Raw genomic sequence first — 18928 nt, 5'->3', positions numbered from 1 at the left:
CACGCTCCTCCCAAGCTCCACCTTCCCAGCACTGGCTTTCTCCTTTTCCCCTCCCTTTTATTCCCTGCTAGGGACAGAGTTTGGGATGCTTGGAGCCAAGCTGCTGATGCTGCCAGGCTCAGCAGAGGGATGGGCTGGCCTGGCAGGCAGGTGGGCGAGTTGCTGACTGGGGCACAGGAGAGCTTGGTGCCTTTTTTTTTTTTGCTGATGTACGAAAGGAGAGGAACAGCTCACACCCTGTGTTGGGCAACACACGGGAGGAGACACTCAGGTCCTGAGCACTGAAGGGTTTGTGTCACATCCCAGCGACTCAGCACGGCTCTGAGAGAAGGAAATGGGGCTAAAGCAGCATTGAGCAGGTTCTGGCCACGCTGGGCAAGCATTAGCCCACTCCTGGTGGCTTTTAGCCCCAGCTGCATCTTGCCTGGAAACACCGGGCACGGCTACAGAGCCAGCACCCAGCATTAGAACTTCACGACTTTCATTCAGTAAAAGTTAAATTATTCCTATTTCAATGCAAATCTGGGAGTGTGCAGACACTCTGCATACGGGAACTTGAATTATAAATGGGTTTTCTCCTTGTCTTGGCCCACCTCCACCCATGCCATGGTGGGTCCACCCTCCGCGGGGACTTGGAGACCTCCAGCACCCTCAGACAGCCCAAGTGGCTCTGGGGGCTGCCACCAGCCACCCCAATTCCCCATGAGCCCTGTCCTCTGCCTTGAGCTGAGGGGTAACATGTGCTCAGCAACCCAAAACTTTGTTTTAAATAGACACTCCTTGAATAAGACCTACAAAAATACCCCCATGCCCTGCTGCCACAGCAGGGCGTGAAACCACAGCGCTGCAAAGAGGAACCGTCGACTTCAAAAAAAAGAGTAAAAAATAAAAATAAGCACACTTCTGCCTCCTTCACCCTCCTGCTGCCACCGTTGCACAAAGACAACGGAGATTGGAGGGAAGGGGCAATGCCGGGGGGTGGGGGGCTCATCCCGGGTCAGGAGCCCCCCAGGGTCCCTCAGGGCCCGGAGCCCCCCAGGGTCCCTCAGGGCCCGGAGCCCCCCGGGCTCTCTCCGGGTCTGGAGCCCCCCGAGCTCTCTCCATGCCCGGAGCCCCCCGGGGTCTCTCCATGCCCGGAGCCCCCCGAGCTCTCTCCATGCCCGGAGCCCCCCGAGCTCTCTCCATGCCCGGAGCCCCCCGGGCTCTCTCCGGGTCTGGAGCCCCCGGAGCTCTCTCCATGCCCGGAGCCCCCCGGGGGTCTCTCCATGCCCGGAGCCCCCCAGGGCTCTCTCCATGCCCGGAGCCCCCCGGGGGTCTCTCCATGCCCGGAGCCCCCGGGGGTCTCTCCATGGCCGGAGCCCCCCGGGGGTCTCTCCATGCCCGGAGCCCCCCGGGGGTCTCTCCATGCCCGGAGCCCCCCGGGGGTCTCTCCATGCCCGGAGCCCCCCGCGGTCTCTCCATGCCCGGAGCCCCCCGGGGGTCTCTCCATGCCCGGAGCCCCCCGGGGTCTCTCCATGCCCGGAGCCCCCCGGGGTCCCTCAGGGCCCGGAGACCCCCGGGGGTCTCTCCATGCCCCGAGCCCCCCGGGGGTCTCTCCATGCCCGGAGCCCCCCGGGGGTCTCTCCATGCCCGGAGCCCCCCAGGGTCTCTCAAAGCCCGGAGCCCCCCGGGGGTCTCTCCATGCCCGGAGCCCCCCGGGGGTCTCTCCATGCCCGGAGCCCCCCGAGCTCTCTCCATGCCCGGAGCCCCCCGGGGGTCTCTCCATGCCCGGAGCCCCCCGGGGGTCTCTCCATGCCCGGAGCCCCCCGGGGGTCTCTCCATGCCCGGAGCCCCCCGGGGGTCTCTCCATGCCCGGAGCCCCCGAGGGTCTCTCCATGCCCGGAGCCCCCCGAGCTCTCTCCATGCCCGGAGCCCCCCGGGGGTCTCTCCATGCCCGGAGCCCCCCGGGCTCTCTCCATGCCCGGAGCCCCCCAGGGTCTCTCCATGCCCGGAGCCCCCGGGGGTCTCTCCATGCCCGGAGCCCCCCGGGGGTCTCTCCATGCCCGGAGCCCCCGCTCACCTTCCCCCGCTGCGCTCGCGGGGCTTCGGTTACGTCGCCGGGGGAGAGAAAAACATTTGCTTTAAAAACAGGAAAATGTGATTGTCAAACCACAACAATGGGCCGGGAAGGGGCCGCGGCGGCTCCGAATTTCGCTCCAAAACACCCCGCGAGTGACTCAAAGTTTCTGCGCCGAGCCCGGCTGGCCCCGCGCCCCCTCCCGGCCCCGGCCGGGACTCGGCGGCCTTTAGGGAGCCTTTAGTTAAGGTTTCCCTGATAACGGGGTACCAAATCCCCCTCAAGGCATCCCCGGGGGGGTTCGCAGGCACAGAAGAACCGGGTGGGCTCCTCTCTGCCCCCTCAGCAAGGCACAGCCCGACTTGGGGAGGCTTTTCCCGAGGGCAGGGAGTGACAGGACGGGGAGAAGATTTAGATGGGTTACTAGGGAGAAATTCCTCCCTGTGAGGTGCTGAGGGCTGCCCAGGGAAGCTGGGGCTGCCCCTGGATCCCAAGGCCAGGCTGGACAGGGCTTTTACCGGGTTTTTATAGATTTGTGCCTTTTTAATATAACCTAAAAGCAGCTCCCACATGGCAAATCCAGGGAAGTCCATGGCACCTGCACATGGACCACTCCCTCCTCTTCCCGACCTTTTTCTTTGGAGAAGCTCAGACCAAACAGTTTCACCGAGAAGGGCTGTAGAAGCGTTGCAAATGTCACTGGGAATTGTTTATTTCCCTTTGTTAAAAGCCCAGAGGGTTTGCAGCCAGAGCAGGGAAGAATAACCGGCAAAACTCTGTTTTTCTAAACACCAGGAGAGGGAACAAAAGTGTCTGGCACGCTCTGGGCACTGCTCTGAGCTGCTGGGCAGGCTGGCAGCAGAGATGTCACCCCCCAGGTGTGACACAACCTCCGGGGCCACCTCCAGAGCCCCCCAGGTCCCTGCTGCCCCTCCTGCACTTTGAAACAGAAGGAAAGGGGGACAAACGAGGAGAGATTTGGCTGCATCTCCTCTGCTCCTCCAAAGGCTGTGATTGACCCTAATTTGCACTAATTGCTGGCCACCATCAGGTTCCCATCTGCTGCTGCTCCCAGCTGTTGAGAACAGCCCTGGAGGTGTTTTCTCGGCCTAGAAGCAGCTGGAGGAACCCTGGGACTGAAGGTTCTGCTGTCACAGTCAATGAAGTGCCTCCCCTTTCTCCCCCTGAGCATCCCAGGGCAGGCTCAGCTCTTGTGCTGTGTCCTTCCCTCTCCTCCCCGTCCCTCTCTGTCCCTCAAACCAGGGGTGAGGTGCTCAAAGCAGAGCTGTGCTGCCAAGCCAGCCCTCAAAGCTCACGGGCACCTGCAGGCAGAGGTCTGCAGGTCACGGGATTCAGCTCTAAGGTGCCAAATCTCCAGTTCCCACCCTGGTTTCTGAGCCACGGCCCCCGAGCCTGAGCTCGGCTTTCTCAACAGTCCAGAGAACCAAAACCAGTTGGGTTTAGCTGGAAATTCCCAGGAGGGGGTGTGGGAGCGTTTCACCAGTTTCAGCACTTTTGAGATAGGACAAAACTCCACCAGTTCTTCCATGCCAGTGTCCCTCCCCGAGCCGTGGTGCTGGGAGCTGCACTTCCCAACCCAGCCACAGAAAGAGAGCCAGGAAGTGCCAGGGGTGGCAGGAGAAGGGACAAAAGCTGGAGAAGCCTTGGGATGAAGGAAGCAGAGATGCCCCCACGTCCCAGCCCCAGTGGGTGAGGAGACTGTCCCGGGCTGTGTGCTGAGAAACCAGCGGTGACAACGAGCAACAGCCACCTGCCCTGCCACCCATCCCCTTCCTGGGGTCACCCAGATGTCCAAGCCAGCCCGTCACTGCCCATCGGAGCATCTCAGAGCTGCCTGAAACACCAAGGCTGGATTGTCACCAGAGGGGACGGGGACACTGGGCTGTGCAGGCAAGAGCAGGGACAACGGGTGCAGACCGGACACAACGGGTCCATGGCAGGTGGAACTGGGTGATCTGTGAGCTCCCTTCCAACCCAAACCCGCCTGCAGTGAAGGTCCCTAAATCCCTGGGTGCTCTGTGAGGTCCCTTCCAACCCAAACCCTCCTGCAGTGAAGGTCCCTAAATCCCTGGGTGATCTGTGAGCTCCCTTCCAGCCCAAACCCTCCTGCAGTGAAGGTCCCTAAATCCCTGGGTGCTCTTTGAGCTCCCTTCCAGCCCAAACCCGCCTGCAGTGAAGGTCCCTAAATGCCTGGGTGCTCTGTGAGCTCCCTTCCAGCCCAAACCCGCCTGCAGTGAAGGTCCCTACATCCCTGGGTGCTCTGTGAGCTCCCTTCCAGCCCAAACCCGCCTGCAGTGAAGGTCCCTAAATCCCTGGGTGCTCTGTGAGCTCCCTTCCAGCCCAAACCCGCCTGCAGTGAAGGTCCCTAAATGCCTGGGTGCTCTGTGAGCTCCCTTCCAGCCCAAACCCTCCTGCAGTGAAGGTCCCTAAATCCCTGGGTGATCTGTGAGCTCCCTTCCAACCCAAACCCTCCTGCAGTGAAGGTCCCTACATCCCTGGGTGCTCTGGGCAGGGCACAGTCTGGGTCCCCTGGTGTGGGAGCCACGGGCACAGTGCCCCTGTCCCCTGGCAAAGGCCACCCAGGCCCTCGGGCAGGCAGCAAAGGGAGTGACCACCACCCCAACAACCCAGCAGAGCCTCCTCTTCTCCACAGCATTCACTCCTCTCCACCTCCCATCTCCTGGGCCTCCAGAGCAGCTCAGGCCTGGAGGTGCCCAAACCCCCTGGCAGCAATGGAGAGCAGGAGGAAAGGGATGCTCAGGAGAAGGCAGAGGATAGAGAGACCCCCAAGAGACACAAGAGGTGGTTGGATGAGGGAGCTGCACAAGCCAGGAGCCCCCAGAGCCCCCTGGACACAGGAGGTGGTTGGATGAGGGAGCTGCACAGGACAGGAATCCCTAGAGACACAGGAGGTGGTTGGATGAGGGAGCTGCACAGGCCAGGAGCCCCCAGAGACACCTGGACACAGGAGGTGGTTGGATGAGGGAGCTGCACAGTCAGGAATCCCCAGAGCCCCCAGAGACACAGGAGGTGGTGGGATGAGGGAGCTGCACAGTCAGGAGCCCCCAGAGCCCCCTGGACACAGGAGGTGGTTGGATGAGGGAGCTGCACAGGCAGGAGCCCCCAGAGCCCCCAGAGACACAGGAGGTGGTGGGATGAGGGAGCTGCACAGGCCAGGAGCCCCCAGAGACACCTGGACACAGGAGGTGGTTGGATGAGGGAGCTGCACAGTCAGGAGCCCCCAGAGCCCCCAGAGACACAAGAGGTGGTTGGATGAGGGAGCTGCACAGGCCAGGAGCCCCCAGAGACACCTGGACACAGGAGGTGGTGGGATGAGGGAGCTGCACAGTCAGGAGCCCCCAGAGCCCCCAGAGACACCTGGACACAGGAGGTGGTGGGATGAGGGAGCTGCACAGGCCAGGAATCCCCAGAGCCCCCTGGACACAGGAGGTGGTTGGATGAGGGAGCTGCACAGCCAGGAGCCCCCAGAGCCCCCTGGACACAGGAGGTGGTTGGATGAGGGAGCTGCACAGGACAGGAGCCCCCAGAGACACAGGGGGTGGTGGGATGAGGGAGCTGCACAGGCCAGGCCATTCTCGGTACCTTTGTTGTCGCCGCTCATCGGCCCGGTCGGAGCCGCCACCGCCCTCGAGGCTCCCGTCGCTGTCCCGTGGCCACACGTGCCCGTCCCCGGGCAGAGGCACTCTCTGGCGTGCTCGGGGTGTGTGTGGCGAGGGGGCCAAGCCCTGCTCTCGAGCTTTTCTCCTCGGCACAGTTTCCATGCCTGGTTTCAGAATGACGGGCCCTGGCGCGCGCTGCCCTCGCTCGCTGCACCGGCGCCTTTATCTCGCATCCTTTCGTTTTACTCTCACACCCAGCTGGGGACTGACTGGTTTCAAAATAAAATGAAGCTGCCAGAAGCTCCTGGGGCTCTACCAGCTTTTTGCAAACGCTTGGAGCTGCCACAGAAGAAAATGAGCTGTTTCCATGAAAGCTCCCGCTGGCACAATCGGCCACCCGGGGATTCCCGGACAATGAACGTCCCGGGAGCAGATGCAGAAGATGCCCAGTTTAACATCTGGGTGGTGTGTGGAGGCTAAAATTGGAGCAGCCTCGGAGCCACCCACACTCACCCAGGATGGGAAAAATCCCTCAGTTCGAGAAGTTCAGCTCAGGTTTCCCACAGACACCACCCAGACCAGGAATGGTTCAGATTCCTGAGACAAGGAAGGAGAAAGGGGCCCCACTGTCCCCCAGTTCTGCAAGGGTGAGTCCCCAGGGCACCAGGGGAGGCTGGACAAGAGCAGGAATCGTCCCAGCTCTCCTTGCTGGAGGAGGAGAACCTGGGCTGGTCCTTCTGCTGGCAGGACCCTGTGGTTCAGGCCTGGGGCCGCGGCTGTCCCCCACCACGCTGGGGGAAATTGGCTTTCTCCCTGTTCACAAACACTGATGTGTGCTTTCAGTCTAAATCACTTTTAGTTCAGGTTCAAGGCAAAAGGCAAATCAGGAGACAGACCAAGGGAAGCTGCCAGACCCGTCTGTCTCCCCTGCCATGAAATGAAATCACTCAGGGACAGCTCTTCCCCGGGAAAGACCTGCACTGGAAGGGTCCCAGGGCCATCAAGTCCAGGGCTGATCTCTACACCAGCTGAGACGGTTCCAAATTGTCCCTGCAGGCCATCCCTGCATCCCATTCCTGGAGTATTCCCCACTGCTGTGCTTACTGCCTAAGAGCAAAAGTAAGCTGGTGCATGAAGGGAGCAGGAGAAATTAAAGGCACAAACAGCCATGGAGCTGCTCTTATTCTGGGCATAAAACCCACAAGGAAAAGTGTCTAGTCCTGGTGTGAAGAAACACCCAAATCCATCCCCACCTCGGGAAAGTCAGGGATTCACTCTCATGGTAAGACAAGCCATAGAATTGTCCCTCGTTTTGCATCTCCAGGTACACGAGAGGCAGATGAAAGAGACAATCCTCAACAAAAAAAAAAAAGAGTTTTAAGAAATGCGGGGTCAAATTATCTTCTTATGCAACACCACTGCAACCTAGAAAATCTAAAGCTGCAGGACATAAATCAACCACCAACTGCCTGGGGTTAAAGAGAAACTTCCTCTGGTAACAACCTATTGCATAAGGGCCTTAACGGGAGCTCTGCCCTCCGAAATCTCTGTCAGGAAGGGGTCACTGGGCTGCAGGGCTGGCTGTGGAGGATCCTTCTGTGCCCTTTTGCTCTCGCCCATCTTCTGTCTCTCACTCCAGCCCACGAGGCACAGGCAGAGGCACAAAAGCAGCAGGGCCCAGCTCTGGGCTGGGGGGCAGCAAAGCTCAGCTCGGGCTGAGCCTGGTCCCTTTCTGAGCCCTGCCCCGAGCACCAGGGACCAACCTGAAATATTTGAAAGATATGTGGAAGAAATTCCCCCATATGAGAGTGGCAGGGCCCTGGCACAGAGGATCTGTGGCTGCTCCATTCCTGAAGTGCCCAAGGCCGGGCTGGGAGCGCCCTGGGACAGGGGACATGTCCCTGCCATGGCAGGGGGGGCATGGGATGAGCTTTAAGGTTCCTCCCAGCCCAAACCATCCTGTGGCTCTGTGATTCTCTGCCTTTAGCCCCTTCCCCAGCTCTGGCTCAGGTCCTGGGAGATTTCAGCCTCCCTGGGGCTGGCCCTGACACACGCGCCCACCCGGCCACCAGCTCCAGCGCTGCCAAGTCCCTGTCCCTGTCCCTGAGCAGCTGCTCCTGCCTCACTTCCCACCACCCCCAGCCCTCCAACGAGCCCACCCGACTCCCACCAGCCACTTCTGGCCCAAACTCCGGTCATTCACATTTTAACCCTTGCCTTCCCACAGATAAGACAGAAACCAAGAGAAATCCCTGCGAGGGGCATCCACCAGCGCGGGGGGCACCAAGTTATGCCAAAAACGGCCCGGGGCGGGGGGGGGAGGGGGATGGAAAGCCGGAATTTGGGTGCTGTGCCCCGGGGTCCGAGCGGGCGGGGGGCGGGACAGGATCGGGACAGGATCGGGACGGCTCTGCCGCGGTTATTTTTAGCGGCTGACGCCCGGGGCATTTCGCTTCAGGACGTCCGGTCTGAGGCTCTTTCTGGGAATCCCACGTTCTCTAATTGTAAACAGCCCCATTCAGTCGCTCCCCAGCGCGAGAGGCCCCGGCTTGTGTCAGGTGTGAGTCAAACAGGAAACTGCTGCTGCTGCTGCGAGCAGGAGAGGGCTCAGCACCCCGAAAACGTGCCCAGGATGGGCTGGCAGCACCCGGCCCCACTGCCCTGGGAGCAGAGAGGGCTCAGCACCCCGAAAACGTGCCCAGGATGGGCTGGCAGCACCCAGCCCCACTGCCCTGGGAGCAGAGAGGGCTCAGCACCCCGAAAACGTGCCCAGGATGGGCTGGCAGCACCCGGCCCCACTGCCCTGGGAGCAGAGAGGGCTCAGCACCCCGAAAACGTGCCCAGGATGGGCTGGCAGCACCCGGCCCCACTGCCCTGGGTGCAGAGAGGGCTCAGCACCCCGAAAACATGCCCAGGATGGGCTGGCAGCACCCGGCCCCACTGCCCTGGGTGCAGAGAGGGCTCAGCACCCCGAGAACGTGCCCAGGATGGGCTGGCAGCACCCAGCCCCACTGCCCTGCCTGGTGTGCTCAGGATGCTGCCCAGGGGATGCTGCCCACGCCCTGCAGCTCCCTCCCCCTCCATGGACCATTCATGGCTCTGGGGCTGGGACAGGATTAACAGCAGGGAGCAGCATTTCCAAAAGGGGCTGAGGGGAGGATGCTGCAGAGCATCCAAGTCTGGCAGGAACAAGAGTTCCATGGAGCACCCACAGGGATGTGACATCCAGGACAGCCCAGCCCTGGCACCAGCTCGGGGGGGACGTGCACGTTGTGCCCATCTCTTATCTGAGTCATTTCAGCGTCTCGGGGGAAACCCTGGCACTGATAAACAGCTCCTGCTCCCTGCCTCCGCCTTTACCAACCGAAATCTGGAGTCTATTTTTAACCCCAAAACACCCACGGCAAGGGGGGCAGGGTCGGTTGGCACCGTGGGGACAGGAGGGTGGCACTGCCAGCCCTGCTCTGGAGCCCGAGCTGGCTCCTGCTGCCACTCACGGGGTGATCCAGCCGTGGCACTGCCAAATTCTCAGCCAAAGTCAGGCCAGAACGAGCCCTGCAGGCACCCCCCGTGCCCACACAAAAACCAAAGGGCTCCAAATCCCCATTTCCCAGCACATCCCCCAAACCTGACCCTGCCAAACAGAGGCTGCTGGAACAGCAGCGTCCCCTCCCTGCCACGGGACCACACCTGAGGTTTCCTTCCCAAAGCCCCCACACCAAAGGCCTGTGAGCCCTTTGCTTCCATCATGCTGGGACAGCTTTAGGAAAATCTCTGTGGCCAGGACTCCCAAATATCTTTGGGATATTCTCCCTGCACGTCACGGTCCCTCCAAAGGCAGCGTGAGCCCCAGCTCAGGTGTGAGCAGAGTTTGGCTCTCCCACTGCTCCAGTGTGAGCTCCTGGGGACCCTTCCTCCCAAAATGCATAAAGTCACAGCATGGGTTGGGTGGGGAGGGACCAGAAAGCTCCCATTTCACCCCCTGCTAGGGACAGGGACACCTCCCACTGTGCCAGGCTGCTCCAGCCCTGTCCAGCCTGGCCTTGGGCACTGCCAGGGATCCAGGGGCAGCCCCAGCTTCCCTGGGCACCTGTGCCAGGGCCTGCCCACCCTGCCAGGGAGGAATTTAAAGGAGGAGGCTGCCTCTCCGGGGGTGTTCCGGGCCAGAAGCAGCTCAGGAGACACAAAGCAGGCTGTGAGCCCTGCAGCAGGAGCCCCGGGCCAGCCGCCGGGGCCGGGGGGGCTCAGCCGGGGCCGGGGCTGTGGCTCCTGCCCGGCTCTTTCTGCTCCGCGGCAGAGATGGGCCATAAAACCTTCATTTCCTGACACACACGGGATGAGGCCAGGGGTCGTGTTTTGGACAACCTGGCTTTTCCATGGCAACCGGCGGTGATGTCAGCGAGGTGCAATGATCCGGAGGGGCCTTGGGAACGGGGAGCTCTCCAGGAGTGGGGCAGGGGAGGGGCTGAGGTGATGGGGGACACGCTTGCACAGGGCTGGGGCTGCGTGAGAGCAGCCCGGGCAAAGTTTTCCTTGGATGGCTCCGAGCACAAATGGTGGCCCAACTGCTGCGGGGCTGGAGCAGCTGCACGGAGTGTCCAGCCCTCTCCCTCCTGCTGCAGCTCCCAGCCCTCCCTCTGAGCATCCCCAGCCCTTTCATCCTCCTGCAGCCAAACGGCCCCAGCCAGCTGCTCTTGCACAACTCTGGCTAAGCCCTCTGACCATCTCCTCTCCTGACCCTCCCCTCTCGGTGCAGGGCATTTGCAGGATCTGGGGGCTACGAGCAGCTCTGCTCCCCCCTCCCCGGCCTTTCCCCTCCCTGCTTTGTTCCTGCAGCCGCTGCTTCTTCCCCTTACAAACCCCCTCCCCACAGGGGAGCCCCTTTACAACAGCCAGATAATTAAAACCTCGGGCAGAGAAGTTCTTTCTGCTCGTGGTCACATCTGCTGCCCCGGGGCTCCCACGGCTCTCGCGCTGCAGTGTCTGTCTGTCTGTCTGTCTGTCCTGTCTGTCCTGGCTTCCTGTGGCTGGAGCCATCTGATACTGCAGCACTTCACCCCTGGGCAGGGTGCTGAGTGAGAGCCTGTCTGGGTTTGCTGCTGGAGGATAAACACGCTGAGTGAAACATGCCCACGCTGGGAGCAGCCGAGGAGCCGCGGCTCTGCCTCTTTGGGATTCCACAGGAAAACCTCAGGGTCCCTTTTCCACCCCAGAAACACCTCCACAGGTATGGGACCTCGGCTCAAACCCCGTCCCTGACTCCTCTCGGGTGGTTTGTGGGGCTGACCTGGGCATGTGGGTGGAAGGGACCTTAAAAACCATCCTGGCCCACCCCTGCCACGGCAGGGACACCTCCCATCACCCCAGGCTGCTCCAAGCCCTGTCCAGCCTGGCTTTGAATGCTCCCAGGGATGGGGCAGCCACGTCCTGTGCCAGGGCACCCTGTGCCAGGGCCTTACAGCCCTCACAGGGAGGAATTCCTTCCCCAGACCCCTCTAACCCTGCCCTCTGGCAGCTGAAAGCCATTCTCCCCTGTCCTGCACTCCAGGTCTCTCTCCATCTCTCCTGCAGCTCCTTCAGGGACTGCAAGGCCACAATGGGGTCACCCCAAACCTTCTCTTCTCCAGGCTGAACAACCCCAGTTCTGCCTAAAGGTCCTCCAGCACGGCCAGGACACAAGCAGGCAGAGCTGGCAGGAGTTTAACTCACCCAGGTGTGGTTTAACTGCTCGTCCTGCCCTGAGTCTCTGACATCAGGGAATTGGTTTGACCTGGGACAGAGACAACTTCCTGGGCAGTGCGCCCCCAAAAAACACACCAAAAGGGTTCACTTGAAGGTGAACCAACCGACTTCTCAGCAGAACCAGAGATCTGAGGCTGCATGGACCCATTTTCATCAAACAGCATCCCCAGCCTGCCGAGCGCTGACTCCAGGCTCTCCACACGTCTTTCCCACAGGGACCCAGCACCACCAGCGCCGCTCACAGGGGAAGGGAAAAAAAGAAAGAAAAAAGAGAAAAAAACAAACAACACCACGTAAAACCTTCCGAAAATGCTGCACGAAAAGTGGCCACTCAGCAGAGCGAGGTTTCCTGCGCAGTGAGAGTTGGCCGGGGACAGAACAGGAAATCACTGCTTCCTGCCTGCAGAGGAAGCGCCTATCTCATGCCCGTGATCAAAAACAAACAGCACTTCAATTAAACAAACAAAGGGCCGAAAGCTTCAACAGCTCCAGCCTGGGCCGGCTCCAGCGCGCGGAAACGCGGCCAAAAATGAGAGGTTTGTGACCTTGAAAAGGCCCTGCCTCCCCTCCCCGGGCAGCGGGAGGGACCGGCACCTCCAGGCTGGGATGCCACTCCAGGGATGTGGAAGGGGGTTGGGGGAAGGAGCACGTCTGTCTGTCCGTCCATCCACAGATCCACCCCCATGTCCATCCCTCCATCCATCCATCCATCCATCCATCCATCCATCCCTTCATCCATCCCGGGGTCCCCCAGGCCGAGCCCCAGAGCTCCAGCACTGCTCCTTCCCCACGTGTCCAGTGCTCTGGGCTTTCCCAATCTGGTCTGGCGGGAAAAACTGCCCTCCCAGCATGGAAGTGAGCACAGAAAGAAAGAGGTGGAAAAGCCAAGGTTGTCCTGGCACTGTGTTTGCATCTCCCCATGCCCCAGGCAGCACCTGGTGGCCCCCGAGGCTCCATCTCCTCTGCTCCCCCCTCAGTCCAGGGGTGCAGCCCCTCAAACCCCACCTGGCTCTGCTGTAGGTTTGTCCCAGGATGGGTTTTACAGGCACGAGGAATTCTGCTCCCGTGAGTTTTGCATTTGAAAGATGCCAAAACAACAGCAGAGCAGATCCAGCTCCAGACTGAGGCAATAACTATTCCAGAGCCACCGACAGCCCCGCATGTCCTGCACGGCCAGTTCCAAGGATGGGGAATGCGTGTGGCCACAAGGGTCCTTCTGTGTGGCCACCACACAAAACCTCATTATTTAGCAGTTTGCTGGTGATCTGAGACCCATCAGGTGCAGCCACCACCAAAGGCTGAGCTCAGATGTGATTTTTGCTGCCTTGCCTGCCTGGTTTGTTCGGGCAATAAATAACCTTACCTGTTTCCTGGCTCTACGGCTGCTCGCTGGTTTTACTTGCTTTGAAAGTAAACTTCCTGATGAATTAGCCAAGCCTAATTAATGGCTATTTAAAGCGCATCGTCCTGATGATGCAAACACAAAGCTGTGTCTGTCCAGAAGAGACAGACTGAGGGGCAGGTGGAAATAAGGTCATGGAATGATTTAGGTTGGGAAAGGCCCCCAGGACCATCGGGTCCAGCTGTGGCCTCCTGTCCCTGTGCAGCTCAGACACCTCCTCTCACCTCAGCCCCACTCCACGTGGCCGTTTCCAAGGGCTTCGTCCCAGTTTCCCACCCACGGGGGACAACCCCAAGCTCAGCTTCACCACAGGAAAGTGGTGAAAAGCCAGGACAGGGAGTGACAAAATCCCTGCAGTCCTTCAAGATGCCAAGAAGCCCCCCCAGGTGGGATCCCGAGTGTTCCCAGGGACGGGGAGCCCAGCAGGGACTGCACCCGAGGTTCAAGCACCAGCACAGGGTTTGAACCAGAGCTGCTGCACCTCTGTGGGTGTTTGCCCTCTGAACACTCATCTGAGGCTTCTCAGACCACTCTGCTCCTTCTCCTGCAGCACCTCAGCCCCGGCCTGGTGGATCCAAGCGTGGCTGATGCTGTTCCACCCCTCGCTGGAAAATCCATGCAACATCCCTGGAAAGTTGATTGTTAATGTGGAAATGCTGGCCCACCTCCTCATGGTGCAAGTGCCAGGAGCACAGATGGGCTCCTGGAGGCTGCCAGGGGGGACCAGGGCACGGAGCTGGGGGGACTTGCAGTGGTGGTGAAGGTCCTGTTGCCTCCTGAAAAGCGAGGGAGTGGAATTCTGCCTCTGAAAAGCTCTGCGAAATCTGAAGGGTTCATCTACATTTATATTGACACGAGTCAGGTCCTGCTGGAGAAATGCCCATCCCAGCAGGAGCACAAGGGTTTTGGAGGGTTCCTCCAGCCGTGGACCTGAGCTCTGTTCAGTGACAAACCTGGACACGCTCATTTCACCCACCTCATTCTGCTGCTTTAAAGCCCAATTTTATCCCTGTCCTTCAGCTTAGTCCATGGAATTTAAAGTCAACCTGTCACACTCACCTTAAATCCCACAACACCTTGTCTGTTGTCAGAGAAACCAGAGAGCTGCCCAAAATTGCTGGATTTAGCAGAGATCAAGAACAAGTGACACAAACAAACACAGCTGCACTGGGACAGAAGGAACTGGTCCCAGTTAGACCAGAAATGGGATTTTATGAAGGGAAAACCTCAAAACTCTGCCAAACCCACCCTGAGTTGCCCCACGACGGACTGCACAGGCTCTCTAAGGACTTTGCACAAACCATGAGCTCTGCAGGTCCCCTAAAGAACTTCCAGTCGTGTTTTGAGCAGCTTTGTGCTGCAGAGCACGGGAGAAGTTTTACATTTGTACTGCGAGAACATGCTGTGCTCCAGCAGCTACCTGAACCGACCCAGAGCCCCAGACGGTCTTAGTGAAGCCCTAACGAGCCATAAAAATGTTCTTTTATGCCTTGTTTGATCATTCCCTGTTTACGAGGCCCAGGATCCTGTGAATCATGTTCTATCCCAGCCAGCAGACACCGGAGACACACGGGATGAAGAGGAGAAATCAGAGGCGGGGGGGCACCAGATATCAACATCTGGGCACGAAATTCCCTCTCCAGCCCGGGGCTCATCCCGCTCGGGCTGCGCCATCCCCCGGCACACCGCGGCCCCCCTGCGAACCAGCTACAGGTTCCTGGGAGGGTAAAGGGTGGGATCCCGCCCTGGGAGATGCACACCCAGCAGCAGCTTCATCATTTGTCGCGAATGCCCTGAATTAACACGCGCCAGGCTCCTGCCGAGCTGTGCCGGATTTCGCCTCCCGCTTTTCGAGCACGAGATGATCCAGGCAGATCCCCGGGGCAAAGCCAGACCCCACGGCACACGCGGCGCCCCTGCCTTCCTCCTGCACCCCAGAACCCGCAGGGAGCCCGAGGCGTCTCCCCCTCAGCGCCTTCCCAAATCCCAGCCCAGCATCCCCCGGAGCGCGGGGAGGATCTCCTCCCGCAGCCCGGCTCGGTCACGCCTGATTGCATCATGTTTGTTTTTCTTTGCCTTTGAGGTCAGGATTCCTCCCACCTTGCCCAGAGCCAGGTTTTGGCCGGTCTCACGCGGCGGGGAGCCCGCGGTGACCCAAATCCAGGGGCACGGCCGGGTGGCGAAGCCGCTCCAGCGGGAGTTTGCTGGGAGCAGCATCCCTGGGGACAGCGGCCGTGGGGACAGCGGCAGCGCTCCCCGGGCGGCGCTGGCTGGCTCTGGGGGGATTTTACACTCGCAGCTCCTGCTCCTGCGCTACCTGATCCCTCCGGAGCCGGGCACGGCGGGAGGAGCCGGCGCTGCGGGCACGGACACCGGGAGCGGCCGATGCGGGCACCGGCGGAGCCACCAGCGGCTACTCACCCTGGCTTTGTCCTTGCATCCAGAGGAATTAAAGCCCTTGGAGAGGAGGTCTCATTGTTCAAGCTGTGCTTAAGGGAGGCAGCTGCTTTCTTTATATCTCAAGATTCACTAAAGTTCAGGAAGAGAGAGAGAGAGAAAGAGAGGGGACGGCAAAGGGGAGGGACCGAGCGCAGGGCCCAGAGGCCGTATAGAATGACAATGGAAGGAAATGCTTTATCAAACCTAGAAAGCCAACCCTGCCCTGGGAACACAGAGGGAGAAAAAAAAAAAAAAAAAAAAGAACGAAAAAACTTGCAGAAGAAAAGCGAGTTCAGCTGCCCCGGGTCCCTCCCTTGGCAGCAGAGCCCTCCCCCCCAGCCCCTCTCTCCCAAACACAATGAGAGCGCCGGTGGAAATCGTCAGGCTCAAACACTTTTTTTTCATTAAACAGAGAGAAGTTTCAGTTCTTTAAAAAAAAAAAAAATCCGACAACCAAACCCTGCCCGGGAATGGGAATGTGACGCTCTTCCCCCTCCCCCGGCTGCAGCCGTCCAAGTTTCTATGAGTCAAACGTTTGCAATGTGTTACCGAAATGTTACCAAGCTGGAATGCAGCATCCAGAGGGTTCAGCTCGTAAAACTTTTGTTTGTTGGCCGGGAGAAAGTGTCACCGGCACAGAATTCGGTTCTTCCTCTTGTGTTTCCCATCGCGGAGAGGGTTAAGCGGCTGTGCCGCGCTGACACCCGGTGACGGCGGCATTAACCCAGCGCGGCCGGCCCCAGAGGGAAGGGAATTGTGCTGCTCGGTGAGAAACGAAGGGAAACGGGGCAGCCTGAGAGAACAGGTGGGAAATGAGAGGAATAAAACGTCCAGACACAAAATCCCGGAGTGGTTTGGGTTGGAAGGGGCCTTAAAGCTCAGCTGGTTCCACCGCTGCCCTGGGCAGGGACACCTCCCATTAAATCAGGTTACTCCAAGCCCCATCCCAGGGCACAGCCAGGGACAGAGCTCAGCCCGTGAAACACAACTTCCAGACACGAGCTTTGGGATTTCCGAGTCAGAAAAGTGCTGTTTCTTCATCTGACAGTCCTGGGGTTCAGCCCAAGATGGGAACTCCCACCCAAGACAGCAAAATCTCGGCCCAGCAGCATCTGCTGGATCTGACATGCCGAGGGACAGGGACAGGGACACAGCAGCATCTGCTGGATCTGACATGCCGAGGGACAGGGACAGGGACACAGCAGCATCTGCTGGACCTGACAGGACTTGGGGCCACAGCTCTGAGCTTTGCTCTCACGGTGGGAGCACAACCTGGAAGAGCTCATGAGGATGATGGGCAAGAAGGAAAGCAGGAGAGAGGGAGGAAACCAAGGGACTGTCCTGCAGTGCTTGCAAGCCTGAGTCCTTCCAGGAGGTGGCTCCTTCCACCGGGAATTCCCACCCCCAAAACCTTTCCAAGGGTGTAGCCCTCACCTTGCTGAGGGACCTTCAGGGTTCAGCTCCAGGAGGAGAGGGTGATGCTCTTCCTGCCTCACCCAGCCCTCCCAGGCCTGTTGGCCTCATGTGGGGCTGGCTGCAGGTTTTGCCTCTGTCTGAGGGAAGGAAAATCTCCAGCAGCCAGGAGGATCCTCCCGGGAGCCCTCCAGAGGGACAGACTCCACCTCGTCCGCCGAGGCTGCCCTGCTTTGTGCAGAGAGCACAGAAACTCTCCTGGGAGAGGAGCTGGCTCCCTGCCCTGCTCCTGGGCTGCAGAATCGCAGTCAACCTGTCCTGGCCATCTCCAGCCCAAGCACTGGTTGTCCTTTCATGCCAGTGGGAACAATGGCAGTGGGAAAGGAGGACCGTGGCCATCCCTCTCCCACCTCCAGAAGCCAAGGGATGCCAGCCCTGCAGAAGTCCCACGGGTGAAAAAAATTTTTGATGGCATTTCTATGACACTGTTCTCAGATAAAAGAACCTGGTATTCTGAAACAGGAGGGAAAAAAAGATAAAATAAAGATCCCAGGGAAAGATCTGAGGGGAAAGGCAATGGCCGTGGGCAAGATGTGCTGAGGAGGGAGTTTGGCCACCAGCCACGCGGGACTGAGTGCCCAGGCTGGGTCACTCCTCTCCTGGGCTGAGCCAGCTCCTGTCAGGAGCTACAAACTTTAGCCTAGTTGGACCTTTGCATCATTTGCACGTTAGGTGTAAGGAGAGGCAGGAGCTGCTCAAAGGCCAGGAGCAGATAAGAGACACTGCCCTGCCCAACAAGGAGACATTTCCAGACCTGAGGAAGTGAGGCAAGCCTGGCTGATTCAGATGGCTGACCAAAGTCTCCCAGGAGGAAGAAAGAGGGTGAAAGATGAAAATCTTTGTGTTTCAAAGGTGAAGAGACCAGGAGAGCTCACCTGGGAAGGTGGGACTGGATGGGCCTTCAGGGCCCTTCCAACCCAAACCATTCTGTGATGAGCAGGTGGGAAGCCCAGGCTGCTATTTCTGTCTCCAACGAGGCCACAGCAGGTCCCGGATGGTGTTTAGGAGCACAAAGGGGCAGACAGGTTTTGGAAAACCTTGGGGTAACAGTCTGAGCTCTGCTGAAAACCCCGATGCCCATATCTCCTCCAGGACCTCCTCCCTCCCGGTCCAGGCGCGAGGACCAAGCTGTGCTGCTGTGTCCCAGGGTCCTGAGCCTGCTCAGAGCTGTCCCACGTGCTGACAAAGCCCAGTCTCGGCTCCCACAGCCCTGAGATCCCCTCCCTGGCCGGGAGAAGGGAGCTGCCAGCAGTGCCCCAGACACAGAGCAGAGCAGGCTGAGGGCTGCAGCAGCAGCAGCCTGGGCAGCAGATGCCCGAGGCAGGCAAGGGGAGCTGCCTGCAGCCACAGCTCTCCATAGAAGGCAGGGAAGGAGCAGGTTTGTGTCTGCAGGAGGGGAAGAGTTATGGCTGCTAAAAATACCCCGAGGGGCCGGGAGGTGACCTGGGAGAGACCCAGAGCCTGCGTGTCTGGCCAGGCTGGCAGTGCCACACGTGTGGCACCGTGGCCTCCTGCCAGCCACTGCAGGGCGTGTTCGTGCACCCAGGGGCAGCACTGGGGTGGGCCAGCCCCCAGAGCCCTGCCCTGGCCCCTGCTCGAGGCTCTGGGGGCTGCAGCCTGGCCCAGCCTGGGCTGGGGGCACAACTGAAGCTCTGCAGGGGCTGCACACCAGTGTTGGGAGTGAGCGGGGAACAGAGGTGTCCACCCCTGGGGGCTCTCAGTGTCCCCAGTCTCTGCCCATGTGACAAAGACCAAGAAGGGCTGGGATAGGAGCCATCCGTGCCCCCCACACCTCTGACCCCAGAGACCTTCCCAGTGGGATGCACCAGGAGAACCCTGGCACACATTCCTGGCTCAGGGATGTGCCCCTGCTCATTCAGGAGCCCCAGAGGGGAGCACGGGCAGGTTAAACTCACCTGGAATTCTCCCAGCTCTGAGCTTCCAAGGATGGAGGAGGCACCACCAGCATCCAGCCCAGCCCCGCCCTGGAGACCTCACCCAGCAGCAAATCTGCTCGAGCCATTTCCCATCTCAAGTTCCAGCTGCAGAAAAGGCATTTCCAACCATTTCTCCTCTTTTGAAGGGGCTGCTCCCTGCGGACGACTCTGCAGCGAGGGCGTGAGGAGGATCTTGCCTGGCCTGGGTCCCAGTAAATCACAGTTCAGAGACAGCTGA

General features: G+C 59.9%; 1 protein-coding gene across 1 annotated transcript in view; it reads right to left on the bottom strand.

Moving 5' to 3' along the window:
* Positions 1-15431, bottom strand: part of HDAC7 (histone deacetylase 7) — a 71081-nt gene extending 55650 nt beyond the window's left edge. Inside the window, exon 1 of the mRNA XM_059871823.1 lies at positions 15263-15431. Within this exon, the coding sequence (XP_059727806.1) occupies positions 15263-15281 (19 nt within the window). The 5' untranslated portion in view covers positions 15282-15431. The remainder of the gene's footprint in view (positions 1-15262) is intronic.
* Positions 15432-18928: the final 3497 nt, after the last annotated feature.

Source organism: Haemorhous mexicanus, chromosome 33 (genome assembly GCF_027477595.1).
Source record: "Haemorhous mexicanus isolate bHaeMex1 chromosome 33, bHaeMex1.pri, whole genome shotgun sequence".
In the NCBI taxonomy this organism is placed as follows: Eukaryota; Metazoa; Chordata; class Aves; order Passeriformes; family Fringillidae; genus Haemorhous; species Haemorhous mexicanus.
Note: the sequence above shows the minus strand (reverse complement) of the source record. Positions and strands in the feature narration are given on the sequence as shown.